This window comes from Thunnus thynnus, chromosome 20 (genome assembly GCF_963924715.1).
Source record: "Thunnus thynnus chromosome 20, fThuThy2.1, whole genome shotgun sequence".
NCBI lineage: Eukaryota > Metazoa > Chordata > Actinopteri > Scombriformes > Scombridae > Thunnus > Thunnus thynnus.
The window spans coordinates 13396277-13414615 of NC_089536.1; the positions used below are offsets into that span (position 1 = coordinate 13396277).

Below are 18339 nucleotides of genomic sequence, written 5' to 3' on the forward strand. Positions count from 1 at the left end.
AAAAAGTGTCTGATGTGAGATTAAATGTTTAAATATACTTGCAGCATACATTCATCAATACACCTCAATACCAAAAAATGTTAATTGTGTGTGAGAATTACAATAAATGCATAGTTTGCCCAATTATTTTCCCAAATCAACTAAAACACCACAGAGGTAACCAAATGTTTTTTAATGGTTTCATCATTACTTCTGTTGAGAATCTTACCTCTCATCACAACACTCATTCATAGTCATCCCCTTGTAAGGTTAACAAAAACATTTAAGGGGGTAAATTTCATGGAAAAATATGGACTTAACAACTGAAATAAGCAGCTGACTTCCAGTTATCCAGTAAAATATTCAAAATAGGTTGAAACCTTCTCGAATCTTCTGTGTTAAGTCATTTATGAACCTCTTAACAGTGCCATGTCAACAAGGCAGGCCTTTAACTTTGGTCATCATTCCTCATCACTGTAGGAGCCCTTCCCTAAAAAGTCTCAGGTTCAAGCCAATAGGGATACATATCTGAAAATGACCACTATAGTACTGAAAAATAGTTTGATAGATGATGCATTTCAAGCAGTATGGGATGAAATTTCAGTAATGCTTCTTCTTCTAAACCTTCCACAGAATAGAGGCAGGTGATCTTCCACGAACGGCATACTCAGCCTGTCAGTTGTGCAATCTTTATGGGTGCTTTTACTATTATTCATGTAAAAAAGCCCCTTGAAACGAGCCCAAAGTTTTTGTGTTAGTGCATGCATATGGGCAAATCTTTGGGTTCTACTGAGCCCACAGCCAGAGACCGGCCCTTCATTTTTAACCACTTGGACAAAGGTGGTGGGCACATTTACTACTACATCACCACATCATTATCCATCATTTTGGTTCCATTCACACTTTCACACTTTCAGGTTCCCTCCATCCCATCATGCTCTCTGCTCTCTTGCAACCAAGAGAGCTAAGGAGGAGTTTCAGCGAGTGTGTAACGTCTCCATGTGGCTTTGTCTTCACAGGGTTTTAAATCCAGACTTTCGGCTCCCTTCATTCGGAGGCATTGCTGCTGTAGCAGCTGGAGGTGGAGGGAATAGGAGGTGCCACGGGTGTGTTGCTGCCCAGGGCCTTTCGAATATGGGGCATTAGGAACGGATCGCTTGCCAACTGCAGCACGTCCACACGGTCCTCCTTGTGATAAGCCAGGCAACGGCGAATGAAGGCCTGTGAGGGGAAATACGGGAAAATAATTCAACTCTGCTCGTATTTGGGCACCTTCTACAACCCCTCAGAGGCTACTTGCTGTGATACTTAAGTCCCTTCCAGAGGCTATAAATGTTAACAGCCTTGAGGTGCTGCCTGCTTATCCCACTCTGCATGTTTACAAAGACCATGAAATAGACACTTTCTAGCAAACACTGAAGCTTCACTCATGACTTAATTGTCTTGCACTATCTCTGCCCCACCTACCATATCAAACATCCCATTGGTTTACATTTAAGAAGCACCCTGTACTGCCATGTCCCACCCAAACATCCTGTTTAAAAGGATGAAAATGCAGAATGTTGGAAGGGAACGGTGCGTTACATGAGCCTGTAGCTGTGTGAAAGAAATGAGTACCACACCTTTGCTTCTGTGGTGACCACAGGTTTGGGGGGAAACTGCACCTCAGTAGCTTTTAGTATGGTGTTTTCTTGGAGGATATCCTGCTGTGACTGGTTATGACCGAACGGCTGGAGAAACACAACAGAGAGACTGTTAATATGCAGCTTGTTCATTTCATTTTTGTTAAAAAAAAAAAAAAAAATCCTGACAATCTGTGTTAATGGAATGCAGGTTAGTGATTACCTTGCGTCCGTATAAGCTCTGGTAGAAGATGACCCCTACTGACCAAACATCCACTTTGTTGGATATTTTCGGGGGCTCCTTGCCCACCATAAAGCACTCAGGAGGCAGGTACCTGCAAGCCACACAGTCACAACCTGAGACTGAAATAGGTTTTCCTTTCTGTTCTCTCTCAGCACTCTCTAAATGAGGAATTCAATTAACATCCTTTCTTTCGAATGTCTGCTTCTCTGCTACGGACTTGTGAAGTCATTAATGGCTGCATGTGGATCTAAAGACATGAGATGTGTTTCTGTACGTACCAGTAGGTCCCTGCTCCTTGCGAGGTCAGCTCCATGCCATCTGCAGAGTTGTAGCTGTCATCATCCATGATCTTAGACAGGCCAAAGTCGGTGATCTTAATCTCTCCGCAAGCTGTGCCGTTAACCAACAGGATGTTTCCTAAACACAGGACAGTAAACATTCTAGTAAACTATTCTGCAAAGGAAAGACTATTACAAGATTACAACTACGTGCAAACTAAAACTCTGTGAGACTACCGGGCTTGAGGTCGTAGTGGATGATGGGTGGCCGAATCTGGTTGAGATACTTGAGGGCGTTAACGATCTGCATGACAATAGAGCGGCCCTCCTTCTCAGTCATCAGCTTATTCTGCTTCAAGTAGAAGTCCAGATCGTTGCCTTCACAGTACTCCAGCACTGTGCAGAACCTGGGAGAGATAACACAAACAGATATTATTTCGGACAATGTCACCTACCCGCATACACACATCTAAAGATGCTTAAAAGTGCTACTTGTAGCATATGAACATCAGTTAATCATCTACTGACCTACATATAGATATGTATATTACATGCAAGTGGGTCACAGGAAATCTATTAGATTCCTTTTTTACACTTCTGTTGCACTTTATCCAGACTGCTCTTTCCTCTGATCAAACAGAGCTCAAGATGCAATTTCAGAGGGTGAAACACGTGAATGGTCTATGCAGACCCAGACGGGGAAAATAAGACAAGCTTATCCTTTTTATTTATGGTAAAGTGGTGATATTGAAAAAAATCTCATTAAAATGGTATTACAGCTTAAATTTTGCTACATTTGGAGTCTTTTCCTTGATTGACAGACAGGTGTCAGCCTAGTTCACGCCACCATGGAGGTTACTACTTGTTCGTTCCTTCTGAACTTCACTCAGAGGTTTTCTCGCGTCGCCCTTAATAGGATTTTTCAGCTCCAGAACTATAAAACTGCCAAGATAAGTGTCAAATGCTAAACCCAAATCCAAACTTCAGAACAGACCATTCATTCTGTCTGCTAGATGCTACATCAATGTTTTTACAGGCATTTAAAAAGTCACATGTACACTTAAATTATCAGATTAATATTGGCACACCTGTATGAGCTTTATGAGAAGTGAAGCACTTACGAGTCTGTGTCGAGCGAGAAGTAGTCGTAGAGTTTGACGATTCTAGGGTGGTCGAGTTCTTTGTGGATTCTGTACTCTCTACAGGCGTGTCTGAAAAGACAAATGGATGGTCAAAAGTCTACTTCAACAAGAATTTTAAGTTGGAACTTCCACAATGCTATAATCAATTGCAGATAAGATCATTTTCAACAATGCAAAGGAAGAGAATAGCTGGTCAAGCCAAAAGAAGTTCAGACTTACTTGTGGTAGTTTTCCTTCTTCTCCTCCCTCCAGTTCTTGTTGAGTTGATGGATTTTAATGGCCACATATCTTTGCTCCATTAAATCTAAAGCCTAGAAAAGGAACATTAGACATTAAAGTTTAACAAAAAAAATGAAAGATGCAACTTGTGAGGAATGGATGCCAAATAAATGGCATTTGCTTACCTTGTAAACTTCACTAAAGCCACCTCTTCCAAGTAAATGTAACAGCAGATATCTGTCGTTCAGTGTGGGGTGGTCTTTAAATCTACAAAATAAAGACTTGTGTCAATCATTTGGCTTTTTTCAAACTGCATAATTAAATTAAAGCCCCACAACGGAAAAGGTGAGGTAGGTTAAACGGAGGTGGCACGTACTGTGAGTTGTCCTCGTTGTGGATTCTCTTCAGCTCCCGAATGTGCAGGTTCCTTACCCGCTCCAAATGCTCCAGCTCTGCCTGGATCTCTGCCTCTTCCTGCGTACGACCACACAAATCTATTACCAACCCGAAACCCAAGATGAACAAGTGCAGCAGCTTTTGCAGTAGGTGATAATAAACTGGTACCTTTTTTAAATGACCAATTCTAAGTTTGAAAATCTCCTCTTGCTCGTGATATTCTGCAAGTGACAACCTGTGCAGGATAAATTAGAAATAGGTCAGCTTGTGAGAACAAAAATGTAATAAGCAACACATTTATTTCAGATCAAAGGAAGAAGGAACAGGCAACACAAACTGATTCAATATCCTGACAATTAGTGTCAACAAAAAGAAAATGCGTAAGATTCTGTATCTTTTTAAGATTCTACAAGTAAAAACAAATCTTAAAATGTCCAAATCATTACTGTTGACAAAACAATAAAAAAAAAATCTGTTTCAAATAAGGCATCGAGTAATTTAGCTGTTGTATGTAACCTTACGTTTCATTCTCCTGGCCGTTGCTCCTGCTCTTTCGTTTGTTCTGTTCCAGGCTGGGCGGAGGTGTCTGAGCCATGGAGGGAGGTTTCCTCTTCCCCAGCAGTTTCCTCTGCCTCTCGATGTCCTCCCGCTGCGAGTTGATTCGCTCTTGCTGCCTAGAACATGTAATAACAAACTACTGTGCACATTCTTTCATGTAGAATGCATAAATTGCAAACATATGTTTGTGCTTATTTGCATGCTGACTTGATGAGGTTCTGGAAGGCATATCCATCTGTCCACTGCTCAGTGAAGGAAGCTCCGTGGCGTACGGTGGTGAAGTGGCCCAGACGTAGACGGTCTTGCATGCTCTTGTCCCTGCAAGCCATCTTCTCCTGCTTTGACTGTAAAAATAAATTACATTAAAAAAAAAAAAAAAAAGTGTCAACCGAGTAGCAAACAAATTTAGCATGCAGCTGTAACAAGGTGAGATAAGCCGTCTCTCTGAGGAAACCACTTCTAAGCACAAATGCATATGTACACGCACCTTCTCGATTAGGAGCTTCTTGCTCATGGTCACACACTTGTTAAGCCGCTCCTTGAAGCGCTCCAACATCTTCTGCTGCTCATCCACCTGTCGCCTAAGGTCACAGTTAGCCTGCCGAAACATACATCATTACTCTCACATGTTATTCTTGTTAGGATCTGAGGCTTTTTTCATTCATAAACTGATAATAAGTTTAAGCAAAATGTATTTTAAGCAAAAATGAAATTTGAAAATGAACAAGCACATTATGTATGATTATGAATGATGCTGACTGGGGCTGTTGTGACAAGTGGTAGCAAATATGCCTAGCTTGCAAAGTGATAAATAAGGATATTTGTGAAGGAGCTTAATAAGTATGACATCAATTACTGTTATCAACTAAAATTTTTATTCAGTTACACAGCTTTCAAAACCAGTATGAGGTCAGTATGAGGACAGATTTTTTTTTTTTTCTTCTCATCTTACCCTCAGCAGGTCATCTATCCTGCCCTCTTTCTTCTCCAGGTCAGAGTTCTTGTCTTTCTCCAGTGCCATCAGTTTCAGCAGCGTCAGTTCTGACTGGAACAGGAGGGCAAAGACAACAAGCCGACAGTAAGCATCTCATCTCACATAAATGATACAGACACCCCTTGGGCCAGTCAGCAACAAAACACACCATCACTTTGAATTGATCAAAACCAGACCGGTGGTGTCTTAGATGTTAGACATGAATTCAAAATACTGACCTTTAATTAGGCCAATTAAGTTAATTTGCAAGAACAGTTAGATGCGTGTTGCGAGTATCATGTCAGTTGCGCTGCAGAGGAAGTGGCAGCGCCTTTTCAAAGTGTGACCTTTAATTTTAACATTCACATCTTGGCTGTTTTAAATGGCAAATAAGGTGTGAAGTTGTGTCAACCCTACAGACTTAGTCAAACTCATCCGGCGTTGTCAAAGAAACCACTTTTCACTTATTACACAACAATTGAAGAACAAAATTGTTTTCTTTTAGAGGTAAATGTCAAAAGTTGCTTTTAATGGAGCCTCTACAATGTAACAGAATATACTGAACGACAATCAGAAAAGCTGGCGTTGAGTGGTGATCCGGGCCAGTCAGTCAGTCAGTCAGTTACCTGGATGGCTTTGTGTGCACAGGTGTGTGTGGGGGCTGTCTTAACAGAGCTGCAAGATGAAGAGTCTGTGTGGGCTGAGCCTGTGGACGAAGGACTGCCGTGCTGAAACTGGATTCCAGGGAAACAGAGAAAGAGGGGAGGGAGGTGGAAAGACACAGAGGGTAAAATATAAACAGCAACACAGAGAGCCTAGGGAGATTATAAAGTAGATGAAAAAGGATAAAAAAGCGTATCGTGTCTGTAAATATTTTGCTAAGTCTATTCTAATCTTGCATTTAAGGCTGGGAAATGTTCAATGTCTGTAAGTGATAAAAACAAACTGCAGTTAATATTTTTGTTAAGATTGCAGGAAATGACTCAATTCTTGAACTTCTGCACCAACATACGTACAGCCTTTTATACTGCGGATCACAATATTTTTACTGGGATGTTGGGAAAAAAATAAGGACATAACAGAGTTCAGTAGTCACATAGTCACACTAAGTAAGTTTGCTCATTAGAGACACATCGGAATGAAAAAGAGCAACAGCAAAACCACTTATAATACTGACTCTCTTTTTTGGCGAAGGAATAAAATGTGTGCTCGACAGTATTTGCTCGTTTGTAGCATCGGCCACCATTTCAAAGGCCTATTCAGAGTGACAGTGCATTAAAAAAGTGATCCACTGTGGCCACTCATCATCCAGCAATGCACTGTTTGGGCCGATCAAATACTGTATGTGCGAGCTCAAATTCCAGGTGCCAGTAGATCAACGTTAACCGGCGATTGTCACGAGGAAGGATGAAAAAGATGGCAGCCGTGATAACTTTCACAGATCGTAAAAGCTCGTCTCATAGGATTATAAATCACTGTGCAGTGTTTTTGTCTGATTATCTTGAAACAAATGGATTTACTACTCGAATGTGACTTCCCAGACTGTACTTAACTGTCTAACTGGAGCTTGAAACAACACACCCGCACCAACACAAACCCTTGGGATTCTGGGACATTGTGCTGTATTCAGTTGGAATGCCTGGTAGCTATTTTGGTGCACAGAGTTTGGACCAGAAAAAATGAGTTCTGAAAGCCATAAATCTCAATGACTAAAGCTTAAGATTTCAACTAATCATGTAGTCAAAGGTATTGATTAAAAACCCCTTTCAAACTGCCACATATCATGGTCCTTTGGTGCTACGGGACACTAGAAGTCACTTAACGCACCTTTAATTTAGAGCCTGTTGGAAAATGTTTACATACCGTTAACCGGCAGTCAACAATGTTAAGATGTTATCTTAACATTAGATGAATGAACATGATATGTGAGGAGATTCTTAATTAGAGGCTTAAGTATTTCAGTGATACATTAAACTGTCATCAACAACCACTAAAAGTGTTAAGTACAGGCTCCGATCTTACATAATATACACAAGGCCCTTTATTGTTTGCTCCCATGTCTGGCTTAAATGCCAGCTCACTGTGTCCAATCTAAAACCAAAACAACAGCATCTGAAAACATGAGGCAACACCAGAGCTGAAAACATTAAATTTAGCTACAGTATCGCTGCCTAAATCTGATCATTCCATAAATGTCACATATTCAATTGTTGCTGTAAAAAAGGGCTGAAAAAAAAATCATTAAGAATCTTAAAACATCTCAGTAGTTACAAGGAAATGTTATGTTATTTCCACTGGCTGAACAGATCCAGACAAGACCTGGAAATCAGACATGAAATATATACATGCTTCACTAACTGGAGCCCAAAGTGAAGACAGACACACGCAACTCAATCTCACTCTTGCTAATGGTTAAACAGGTTGAAAACCAAGAGAAACACAACTGAAGAAAGACAGCCAGAGCAGAAGAGCGCTATGGAGATGGATGGTGATGCTCACCGGAGGATTAGACAGTGAGTGCTGTGGAGAGGAGCGCACCAGAACGGGAATGCCCCGGGCAGGACTGGTGCCAGAGCCACTGCTACCAGCAAACTGGCCACAGGGCGGTTGATAAGAGTGTGGAAACAAGACAGAAAGAGAGGAGACAAGAGTTGTTATTTAGAAAAGAGTTTGATGAAGGACCGTACCGGCACAGTCGGAACGTGAGGGTGAGACATCACACTACAGTTTGAGAGTGATCTGAAACAATGCGCACCACAGTGGCTAGAACACAAAGTACACTCATTAGGGACATATTGTATGAACCATCAGATTTGTACTCACCTCAAAATAATCACTTATTTTGTGTCCTCTTCCTTTTCCTACAAAAAAAAATAAAAATAAAAAAACACAGGACAAAAAGAAGAAAATCATTTGACCCTACTGTGTGTTCATCTTTTATGAAGCATATACATCTATTGGAGCGTAAAAATTGAGCCAAATAATGTGATTTACATCCCACATTGTGTTCTAGACCATTTTTACGATTTGCAACCATGAATATTTAGAGCCAAGAAGAAAAGTCATGATGAAAGTGAAACCAAAGACCACTGAGCATTTCTAAATATAAGGAGTGGCTTGTGTTGAAGCGTGCCAGATTTGTGCCGGTAAAGTATAACTTTGAGTCGGAGATGATGGATTTCTTTCAGTAAGTAGGTTGGACTCACCCTGGCTGTTGCTGTCATAGATGTCTCCTTTTCTCTTCCTGCTTCTCTGGTCATTGGCCTTCTTCTCTGGTGTCTAAACAGAGCAGGAAAGCAGCACATTAACATTACGGCAAAACAACCCTTTACCATGTTAAAACCTTGCACCTGTAAGTGACATGCATATAATTATACTCCTTTCTCAAATAAACATTTTTGACATTATATAACAAGATTAATAACAGTCTCTTGTCTGTGCTCAGTATCTAGTCAACTATGGCACACACACACCAATACTTGTCAAATTATAGCGTTCACTTGGCATGGTTGATTATCACTTTACACTGTCGCTTTCTGGGTTGGAATCTGGGTCACGGTTCTTTCTGTGAGGAGTGAACATGTTCGTGCTGTGCTTGAGTGCATTTCTTCCGGCTACTTGTTTCCTCAATTCCTGAATTGCCCCAATTCGAATAGATGGATAGACAACCAGCCAGTGTACCATAACGTTTACATGCATGTTTGTATACAATATATTTGACACAAACAATCACCACCACTGAAAATCAGGGAGTGCATACATGGTTAAAGGACCTGGAGATGAGGGGACAGTCATTTGTCATTCTGATTGATTCTTTCCCCCAACCAACCTCCACTTCCTTGTCACTGAGTGATCCTGCGCTGCACAGAGACTGGTTGGATGATTCACTGTTGGCTGAACTCTGGAAAACAGAACACAGACAACAGAGCTGATTGATTAGTCATCTGCTACTTTTAGGAAATACTGCCGTTTTCCGTTCCAAATGCTGGAGAGTTATGTTGCTTATGTACTCTTTATGAAGCTTGTATGTAGCCCTGTAAGTGTATTCATGTTGTGTTAATGATAAAACCATGTTTTCATATCAAAATGCAGATTTTAAACACATCTTTTCTGTCTGACAAATGATCCTGTCCATTTTTTTGTAGGAATTTCTGCACGTATCCAACTGTTATCACTAAGGTATAACCAGATAGCTTTTGTATTTGTGCAAAGCCACAATACGTGCACGATTTACATCCACTTGTTAATCTGGAAATCTTCGGTTTACATCCAGTTGGTAGAATCAGCATGGTGTGGAGCATACTATTCATGGCCAGCTGCTCAGCCTGATGAGGAAACAGCAGGCTAATTGGTGCAGGAGGCTAATGCTTTAAAGGCCTGCTGGCTTTCTGCTGCTCAAGGTCACACATACAGCCAAGAAATTCTCTCATTCTTTCGTCTTGACATGTACACTACACACGCTCATTGCAGTTTCTAGAACGGTGTCTCTTCTCAACATATTCGCTATCGTTCACATTTGCACTGCAACACCGGAACACGCAGACCTAACAATGCATTTCAGAGCACACGCTAGAGACTGGAGCATGAATGATAGTGATTTCTTCTCAGGGGTTACCGTTTTCTCACATGCACACCCACACACAGCCGTACTCAGTTCAACAGAAGGGTTGCAGCATAGCATGCAGGCTACGCTGTAAGCTTCAGCTGCGGTGCCATTTCAGTGTCACTAGTCTCCACTTGAACAAAGAGCTGCTGGCCAGCTCCCATGTCAGCCAGTACAGAGCTTGTGTTGTTTTAGCTTTAGCTCTGAGAGATAGGGTCATTCCACAGAGGGAAAACTCCTGAACACAGATCAGTCAATACTGGAAATAGAGAAGACTAAAAGCGGTAACATAGGAGTGCTGATGGACTGCTTATGTTTGCACTCACACACAACAGTGGGGATGTGTTTGCCTGCAGGAAAACCGCAAGCTAGACTTTGGTATCGTTAAATATAATGGAGCAGGGATACAAATGGAAACCTCATTCTGTTTTCAAAACAACATTTAAAATATCATACATTCGAACTAACACTCATTACATAGAGAGTAACATCTGCACAAACAATCTGCACTTGATTGCTATGCACTTTTAGCAACATAATAGCTTATATGAACTTTTCAATGCAGCCTCTAATTTTGTTTTTTTTTTAAATATTAATTCTAAGAAATGCCAACCTTTGCGACACCAACTCCAGTGAAGCGAGCCTCAAGCAGTTCCTGCCTGCGTGGGTCCAGGCTAATAGCCTGGCTATTAAGTCTCTCCATCATGCCTAGAAAGAGAGAAACAGTGAATTATATAGTAACTTATGTGAAGTAGCCGGTATGTTTGGTTATTGTCACACAGGATGGGATTGACATTCATCAACAGGGAGGGAGCAGCACATTAGTTACCAATATCACACTATTCTTCCCTGATTGGTGCAGGTGACCTAACAATCTAGTCAATCCTGTGTCTGACCAGCAAAAAGTCACAGGTTTCAACAAGGCTGCCTGGGAGCCTGGGCCTATTCTGGGAAATTAGACAACTGACTGTTCAACGATAACCAACGCACACAAAAAAGACACAAAGCAAACTTCGTTGTCGTTTCTATCTTACTAACCTTAACTGACACACTATTTTCAGCTCAGACAAATCACAGTGGAGTGAGAGAAGGCTAACAGGATAGATTTTTTTGGGAAGAATCCCTCAGCACTACCTCTTGAAAGCCATGACATGAGCTGACAGGCAAGAAGAATGATTACTGAGTTTAGTTTTGTGGTCAATTAAACCAATTGAGCCAGCAGTAATAAATTATTGAAGACAATGAAACTGATACTGAACTGAAGGGAAAGATAGATGCTGTCAGATTCTGGTGCATATGTACTGTAATGGAAGTCATGTCTATTCTTTCCAGTGAAGTTCATAATTTCACCATTTGTACAAGTTAACTCTTGCATGTGCAGATACAGGTCCAACAAATGCGGTTCCTGCAGCAACTGAATGAGCAAGGAGAGCCTCTGAATCTAGACATTACTGGTCAGGGAGGTATTTTAGAACCATTTAGTTATAAGGACTCATAAGATGATTTCTCTTAATTTCTCCCCTTCCCTAATTATTATAACTACATGAAATGGCAGGGCACGACTTCCATCAGCTACCTGACTATCCATCACATAACCGAGAGATTCATCTGAGGGCATTTAAACGGCTTCAAATGGTGATGACAGTTATTTAAAATAAAACATAAACATTCACATAACATTAATCATCACAGTTTAGCCCAGGAAGTCAACGTTAGTGAATTCATTTTGCCTAGCAAGCCCTTCAACTTGTCCATCACAACAATGCTAGTCAGCAAACGTTAAGTTAACTTACCTAAGTTAGCTTAAGTATGTACAGTAAATTAGCTTGAACTCAACTTTCGTGACAAAGCCATAAGCTCAACTTTATTAAAAGTAAACCGACGTTTCAGATAAACCAACTTTATTGCAGTTGGTTGAACCACCGTTAGTTATTGATAAGATGCTGTCGATGTAAAACTAACTAGCCGTTAGCCCGCTAGTTAACGTTCGCAACGGCTATTATGCTAATCAAAATGTTGCGAAGGTGTTGAGAAAGAAAATCGAAAAAGCTGTTATGCAGTGTCAAATTATAATACATCACATCACTGTAGAAGTTTGAAACACGTTAGTAGTAGCTAGCTAGGTTGTTACTGGTTACTAAATAACAGTCAGCTGGGCTACATGGTTGGTTACCTTAACTAGCTAACGTTCAGTTGAAGTTATCTCACCTGGAGAACCTTTAGCAGTTTTCACTGTCACTCACAGTCCTAAAAAAGGATCTTGTCCGTCCATCCGGCGACAGCAAACCCACCCTGACAACTCCTAGTCCTACATTTGTTAGCTTAGCAAAATGCTAGCTAAGAAGTGCAGTGTGGCTGGCTCCTGCTGGTGTCATCCGGACAGGAGGCCCCTGATCCTCGGGGTTTCCTCGTCCGTCTTGGTGCCGCTTGCACGGGCAAACCCGGAGCTGTCACTGCTCTGATGAAGCCTTTTTACAAGTGTTGTCACATTTCTGCTTCGCTCGGGTTTTTTCTTTTGTCATTGTCGGGCGGTGAAGACGGTTTACACCGGGAGAAGAAGTTCAGCCACCTTTGTTAGAGCCCATTATTTAGCTGGTGATAAAAAAAAGATCATAACCCCCGCAGCGAGGCCGCACAGGGCTCCAGGGAGAGCTTCGTACGATGCCTCCCGTCCTGTGCGCTTGTTTAGCAGATAATATAAAAGCCTTTCAGGTCAGAACCACCCAAATAAACAGCAGACTGTAGGTATTTCCTTAAGACGACTCCACCTGCTTCAATAGTCACGCTCAGTGATTTATCAATTAATAAATGTTAACTCACAGTTACATCCTTTTTTGTTTATTTTTTTTTTAGTTCGTGTGATAACCCTGTCGGCACTATTGAACACACTGTTTTCTTTTTTTTTTATTGAATTTAGTTTTGTGGTCAATTGAACCAGCAGCAATATATTATTGAAGATACTGAACGCCGACAAAGAAGGGAAAGAAAGATGTTGTCAGATTCTGGTGCAAATGTACCGTAATGGTAGTCATGTCTATTCTTTCCAATTAAGTTCATAATTTAACTATTTGTCTTGCATGTGCAGATGCAGGTCCCACAAATGCTGCGCCAGCTGGATATTCAAAGTGATGAGCCATAGCAGCATCTGAATGATCAAGGTGAGCCTCTGAATCTGGACATTACTGGTCAGGGAGGTAACTATATTCATTTAGTTATAAGGACTAAAAATATGATTTCTCTCAATTTCTCCCCTCCCCTGGTTTATCATAAAGACATGAAAGGGCGGGGCACAACTTCCTTTAAGCACTACCTGACAAGGTATCCATCAACTAACAGTCGATGATTCAGTTTGAGGGCATTTAAACCACATTTGCAAATGGTGAAAACTTAAACATTCGTATAATACTAATCATCACCGTTTAGCCCAGGAAGTCAGCATTAGTTGATTATACTATTACTGGTACTACAGAGCACACTGCCCATATATACACATTATAGATTGTGAGCTCCTCTTGCACTACTTTATGTGCTGTTTTGCCCTGTTAAGCTGTTGTCATCAGATGGGGTGCGTTTGACTCTTAATATACTACTGCCAATCTACTTGTCGTTTTGTGCTCAAAGTAATTTTATTCAACAAGATTCTCGTATAATAAAAATTGGTGTTTTTAATATAACATAGTTCTCTATTCGTCTTTGCCTTAACAGCGTTTGAACCTCCTGTCTGTGAGTGGCTTGTGGGTGCCACAATACATCAATTCATATGTGCTACAGACATAAAAAGGAACATATTTCTGAAAAATGGGCTGGTTACTTTTGCCAGTTAGATCTGTTCTCATGTGTGGAGTGATGCTGGTAGTTTTCTGAGGTCACAAAAATCAGAAAAGAATAGATGGAAATAGTACTGCCGTGACAGAATTAACACAACAGGGGTGTCAGGAATCCACAGCCACTACACATCCTCAAACTCCTGAGAAGAAGGGGAAAACACCTGTGTAGTGAACCATAGGGGACTGCTGACTCTGTCATTAGCCTAGCTGTAGTTTAAAGGATGGGTTCACAATTTCTCCAGTCTGTTTTAAAACAACAGTCAGGTGGCCAAATGAACATTGAAACAGGTTTTTCTTGCCATATTCATTCCTCCTGTTCATACTGGGCATTAGAAGATCCCTTCATCATGCACTTACAATGTAAGTGATGGGGACCAAAATCCACAAGCCTCCTTCAGTGTAAAAATGTATTTAAAAGTTTATCTGCAGCTAATATGAAGCTTCAGTCCAAATGAGTCAAATCAAGTAGATATCATTTAACATAACAGTCTTTTTAGTGTCAAAGTCCCTCTTTTTTTTTTTACTGTACTTCCACCTCAGCTCAACAGGGAAACACTGTCTGAGGAAACAAAAAGAGGGAATTTGATGCTAAAAAGACTGTAAATATGGCAGATATCTACTTAATATGACTAACTCAGACTGCATCGCATTTGAAGGGGATCTTTTAATAGCCGGTTTGAACAGGAGGAATAATTACAGCGAGGACCCTCTGAGGACCCTCACTAACCCTCTGTTAGTTTTCATATGGAAAACTGACTAAGGAAGAGGATTAGGGCCACATGTGAAAAAGTTATTTGAGTTCTGAGTTTAAAGCCCGATTTCTGAGTTTAAAGTCAGAATTGCAGAAGTTGTGAGGGGTACAGCTAGGAACGTACTTGGTGTGTCATCTGGACAAAGGAAGAAAGACAAGGAGACTTGGTGGTGGAATGAGGAAGTACAGGAAAGTATACAGAGGAAGAGGTTGGTGAAGAAGAACTGGAATAGCCAGAGAGATGAAGAAAGTAGACAGGAGTACAGGGAGATGTGGTGTAAGGCGAAGAGAGAGGTGGCAAAGGCTAAGGAAAGGGCATATGGCGAGTTGTATGATAACTTGGACATTAAAGAAGGATAAAAGGAAAGAGTAGTGCAAGCTAGGTTACGAGGAGAGGTGATGATTAGTGAGCAGCAGTATGGTTTCATGCCAGGATAGAGCACTACAGATGCAATGTTTGCTTTGAAAATGTTGATGGAGAAGTATAGAGAAGGTCATAAGGAGTTGGATTGTGTCTTTATGGGTCTTGAGAAAGCATATGACAGGTTGCTGAGAGGAGGTGTGGTATTGTATGAGGAAGTCGGGAGTGGCAGAGAAGTATGTAAGAGTGGTGCAGGATATGTATGAGGTGGGATTACACCAAGGATCGGCTCTGAGCTCTTTCTTGCTTGCAATGGTGATAGACAGGTTGATGGACGAGATCAGGCAAGATTCTCTGTAGACTATGATGTTTCGCAGATGACATTGTGATCTGTAGTGAGAGTAGGGAGTAGGTTGCGGAGAGCCTGGAGAGGTGGAGGAATGCACTGGAGAGAAGAAGAACGAAAATCAGTAGGAGCAAGATGGAATACATCTTAGCAAATGGGAGGGAGGACAGTGGAATGGTGAGGATGCAAGGAGTAGAAGGTGGCGAAGGTGGATGACTTTAAATACTTGGGGTCAACTGCTCAAAGTAACGGGGAGTGCGGAGGAAGGGTGAAGAAGAAAGTGCAGGAGTGATCTGCATCTGTGACAGAAGGGTACCAGCAAGAGTAAAAGGGAAGGTTTACAAGAGGGTAGTGAGACCATGTTGTATGGTTTGCAGGTGGTAGCACTGATGAAAAAACAGGTGGTGGTAGAGTTGAAGATGCTAAGATTTTCAGTGGTAGTGAAGAGGATGAACAGGATTAGGAACGGGTATATTAAAGGGACAGCTCAGGTTGGACGGTGTGGAGACAAAGCGAGAGAGGTGAGAATGAGATGGTTTGGAGGTGTGGAGGAGAGATGCTGGTTATATTGGGAGAAGGATGCTGAATATGGAGCTGCCAGGCAAGAAGAAAAAAGGAAGGCCAAAGAGGAGGTTTATGGATAGGGTGAGGGAAGACATGCAGGTGGTTGGCACGACAGAGGAAGATGCAGAAGACAGGAGGAGATGGAAACAGATGATCCTCTGTGGTGACCCCTAATGGAAGCAGCCAAAAGAAGAAGGTTCAATTTAGCAAGTAGCAGCATTTGGCTCAACCCATATTAATAGACCCTTGCTACATTATTTTGTTGTGCATGTCCACTCACTGACATGGCTTACTGGGACAATTAATAGAATAGAGCAATCGTTCACTTGACAAGTCAAAATGTCTGCCGTGAAAAAGGTCTATCTTAGCTTAACTAAGCTAAGTGACAGAGCAGCTTAGTTTCCTACAGAGCTTTTGTTCATTGTTTTGAACAAACAATGTTGGTTTATTAACCATAACCATGGAGGTTAGTCACAATGGGCAGGGGATTGCTTCGCAGCATGTTGTAGTTAAAGACACTGGGGCATATACTAATTAGCATGCATGTTGCTGTGAAGTACTTGAGGCGGTAATTATTGTATATGGTGCCACACCTGGACACCAGCAATTGTCCAAAATAGCAACCCAGTAAAACAATGACTGGTGCGTTACTGATGGCACCTCCTGCTATCATCAAAGCAACAACTTATTTTGCCTGCCTGTTTGCACCAAGGTGTAAACTGTATAAGCTGCTGGTTTCCACAAGTCCAAAGCAGCAGCTCTTACTGGGAGGACTCCCGGGTGATATTCCTGGTTCTTGCCCGGATGCTGACCTCTGCCTGTCAGGTTTCAGCTAACAACTGAAACCTTAGCAGCAATGAGTCTAAGGGCTAATTTCTGATGTTGACTTGAGGAGACCTTGCAGTCCTACTCTGAACACATGCAGTATCTGCTCTTTGAAAAATAAAAAATCTTCCTCTGCTCCAACAGGTAATTTCTACCTCTTCACATTCCTCTTGGTGGGAGTTGGCTTTATCAAATCTAATAGTTTGACCCTCAAAACCTGCACAGAGCTCAGATATGACTCTCAGGGCCAGCAGATGCGGACTTGAGGAGACCACAGTCTTCCTGTGAACAGCTGCAGTGTCTCCTCTAAGAGTAGACAAAAATGAAACTCCTCTGCTCAAACAGTAGACTCTACCTTTCAAAGAAAACTCAACAAAGGTGGGCTTTGACTTTCTCAAATATTCAACTCTAAACTCTTAACTCTGTGACTAAACTGCTTGTGATATTTGGTGAAATCAGTGACTGGTTAGTTATGAGCATAGATGTGAGTTGTGCTATTGTGACCAACAGGGGGCTTGGTCTCAGCTGGGCCTCATTGAAATGGTACTTTATCCATTAAGTCACACAAACTCACGTGACTTAATCACTTGTTTACAGTGAGCAACATTTGCCATGATACACCCTGTATAAAATCGATATGAGTCAGTCAGTAGTCATGCTTTACTTAAGCCTGTGTTTTGAATCATCAACAAGTGTCACCAGTTTTGCACTCTTACACTACCTAAACAAACCAAATAAGAGAACGTGACCAAGCCACACCTTGATGAAGAATGTAGTTATATGCTTAGGCAGGTTATAGTGGTTTTAGTGGCTTCCTCTGTATACAGGACATCTTAAAGCCATGCACAAACAACACAGATAGCAAAAAACAAAGCCACAGTTAGTGGACAAACAGACCTCTCTAAAACACCTTTCATTTTGTTTAGTTTTGCTTCTTTTGTTTTGTTTTAAAATTTAGTGACTACAGTTACTTCTAAATGCAACTTTTCACTTGCTTAAGTCTCAATGGATTTGGTTAATGGCAAGTTTTACCAATCCTATTATTCACGTCACTGAATGTTATTTTCTAAAAACTTCAGTATTTCTGCAACTAATTTAATTGTTTCTGACAACTGTTTGTGGTGCATCTTTTTTCTTTTGTGTTTATGAAATGCATGTAGTCATCACACAGCAGGAAGAATGATAAGTGTGTCTCCAAACTGAGAAAGGCGCCGTGCGCATTTTACGCACTGATAATTTAATTGCTTTGTGAGTGTGCAAGGCTTTTTGTCAGTAATGCACTGCTTTAATCTTCTGAACTTACTGATCCATGTACAATAAATAAGTCATCTGAGATAGTTCATCTTGTGTACTTGGTGTCATTCTTTTGGACAGATGAACTACTTCATGGTATACTTGCAGTTTAAGTCCAGGAGATGGAAGCAGTGCATTGCTGACAAAGAGCCCTGCACACTCCTGTGACAGTCTTGGCACAACAGCACAATCATTTATTCAGAATAGAAATCATTTTAAACAAGTATTGATTTTCTATCTCAGTCTTCTGTAATGTAATCTGTGCATGAGATTACTAATACTAATTAAATTTAGTCATTAATTAGAAAATCCTGGTTGCCATTAAAGCTCATGCATTAATTACAGTAGCCCTTCATGT

The 18339-nt window shown here is 41.1% G+C and overlaps 1 protein-coding gene and 1 long non-coding RNA gene across 5 annotated transcripts; one reads left to right on the forward strand and one right to left on the reverse strand.

Moving 5' to 3' along the window:
* Positions 1-157: 157 nt before the first annotated feature.
* LOC137172016 (serine/threonine-protein kinase tousled-like 2) lies at positions 158-12748 on the reverse strand. 4 transcript variants are annotated; one of them, XM_067576263.1, is made up of 21 exons: positions 12223-12748; positions 10628-10722; positions 9172-9312; positions 8618-8690; positions 8235-8272; positions 7911-8003; positions 6038-6145; positions 5391-5483; positions 4926-5036; positions 4646-4782; positions 4402-4554; positions 4049-4115; positions 3861-3958; positions 3670-3751; positions 3485-3576; positions 3245-3334; positions 2361-2530; positions 2124-2262; positions 1825-1936; positions 1602-1709; positions 158-1200 (listed from the first exon to the last, which is right to left on the reverse strand). In XM_067576263.1, exons 2-21 carry the CDS (start codon positions 10718-10720, stop codon positions 1027-1029), a joined length of 2172 nt encoding a protein of 723 aa, XP_067432364.1. In that variant the 5' UTR covers positions 10721-10722; positions 12223-12748; the 3' UTR covers positions 158-1026. The 4 variants fall into 4 exon arrangements, with proteins under 4 accessions (XP_067432364.1, XP_067432365.1, XP_067432366.1 ...); XM_067576264.1 differs by having other exon boundaries at positions 9241-9312; positions 12223-12744; XM_067576265.1 differs by lacking the exon at positions 7911-8003 and having other exon boundaries at positions 12223-12747.
* Positions 12749-12967: 219 nt separating this feature from the next.
* Positions 12968-17257, forward strand: LOC137172020 (uncharacterized). Its single transcript, XR_010924860.1, has 2 exons — positions 12968-13172; positions 16833-17257. It is a non-coding gene; the product is annotated as an uncharacterized lncRNA (long non-coding RNA).
* The last annotated feature ends 1082 nt before the right edge of the window (positions 17258-18339 follow it).

What these genes read in the sequence shown, in the direction of transcription:
- LOC137172016 (XM_067576263.1), bottom strand. Translation starts at nt 10,720, where the DNA reads ATGATGGAGAGACTTAATAGCCAGGCTATTAGCCTGGACCCACGCAGG. An exon ending in TCTCCAGGTCCTTTAACCAT is followed by an intron (nt 8,691 to 9,171) that starts GTATGCACTCCC and finishes TGCTCTGTTTAG; the next exon opens with ACACCAGAGAAGAAGGCCAA. An exon ending in AACGGCCAGGAGAATGAAAC is followed by an intron (nt 4,116 to 4,401) that starts GTAAGGTTACAT and finishes TATCCTGCACAG; the next exon opens with GTTGTCACTTGCAGAATATC.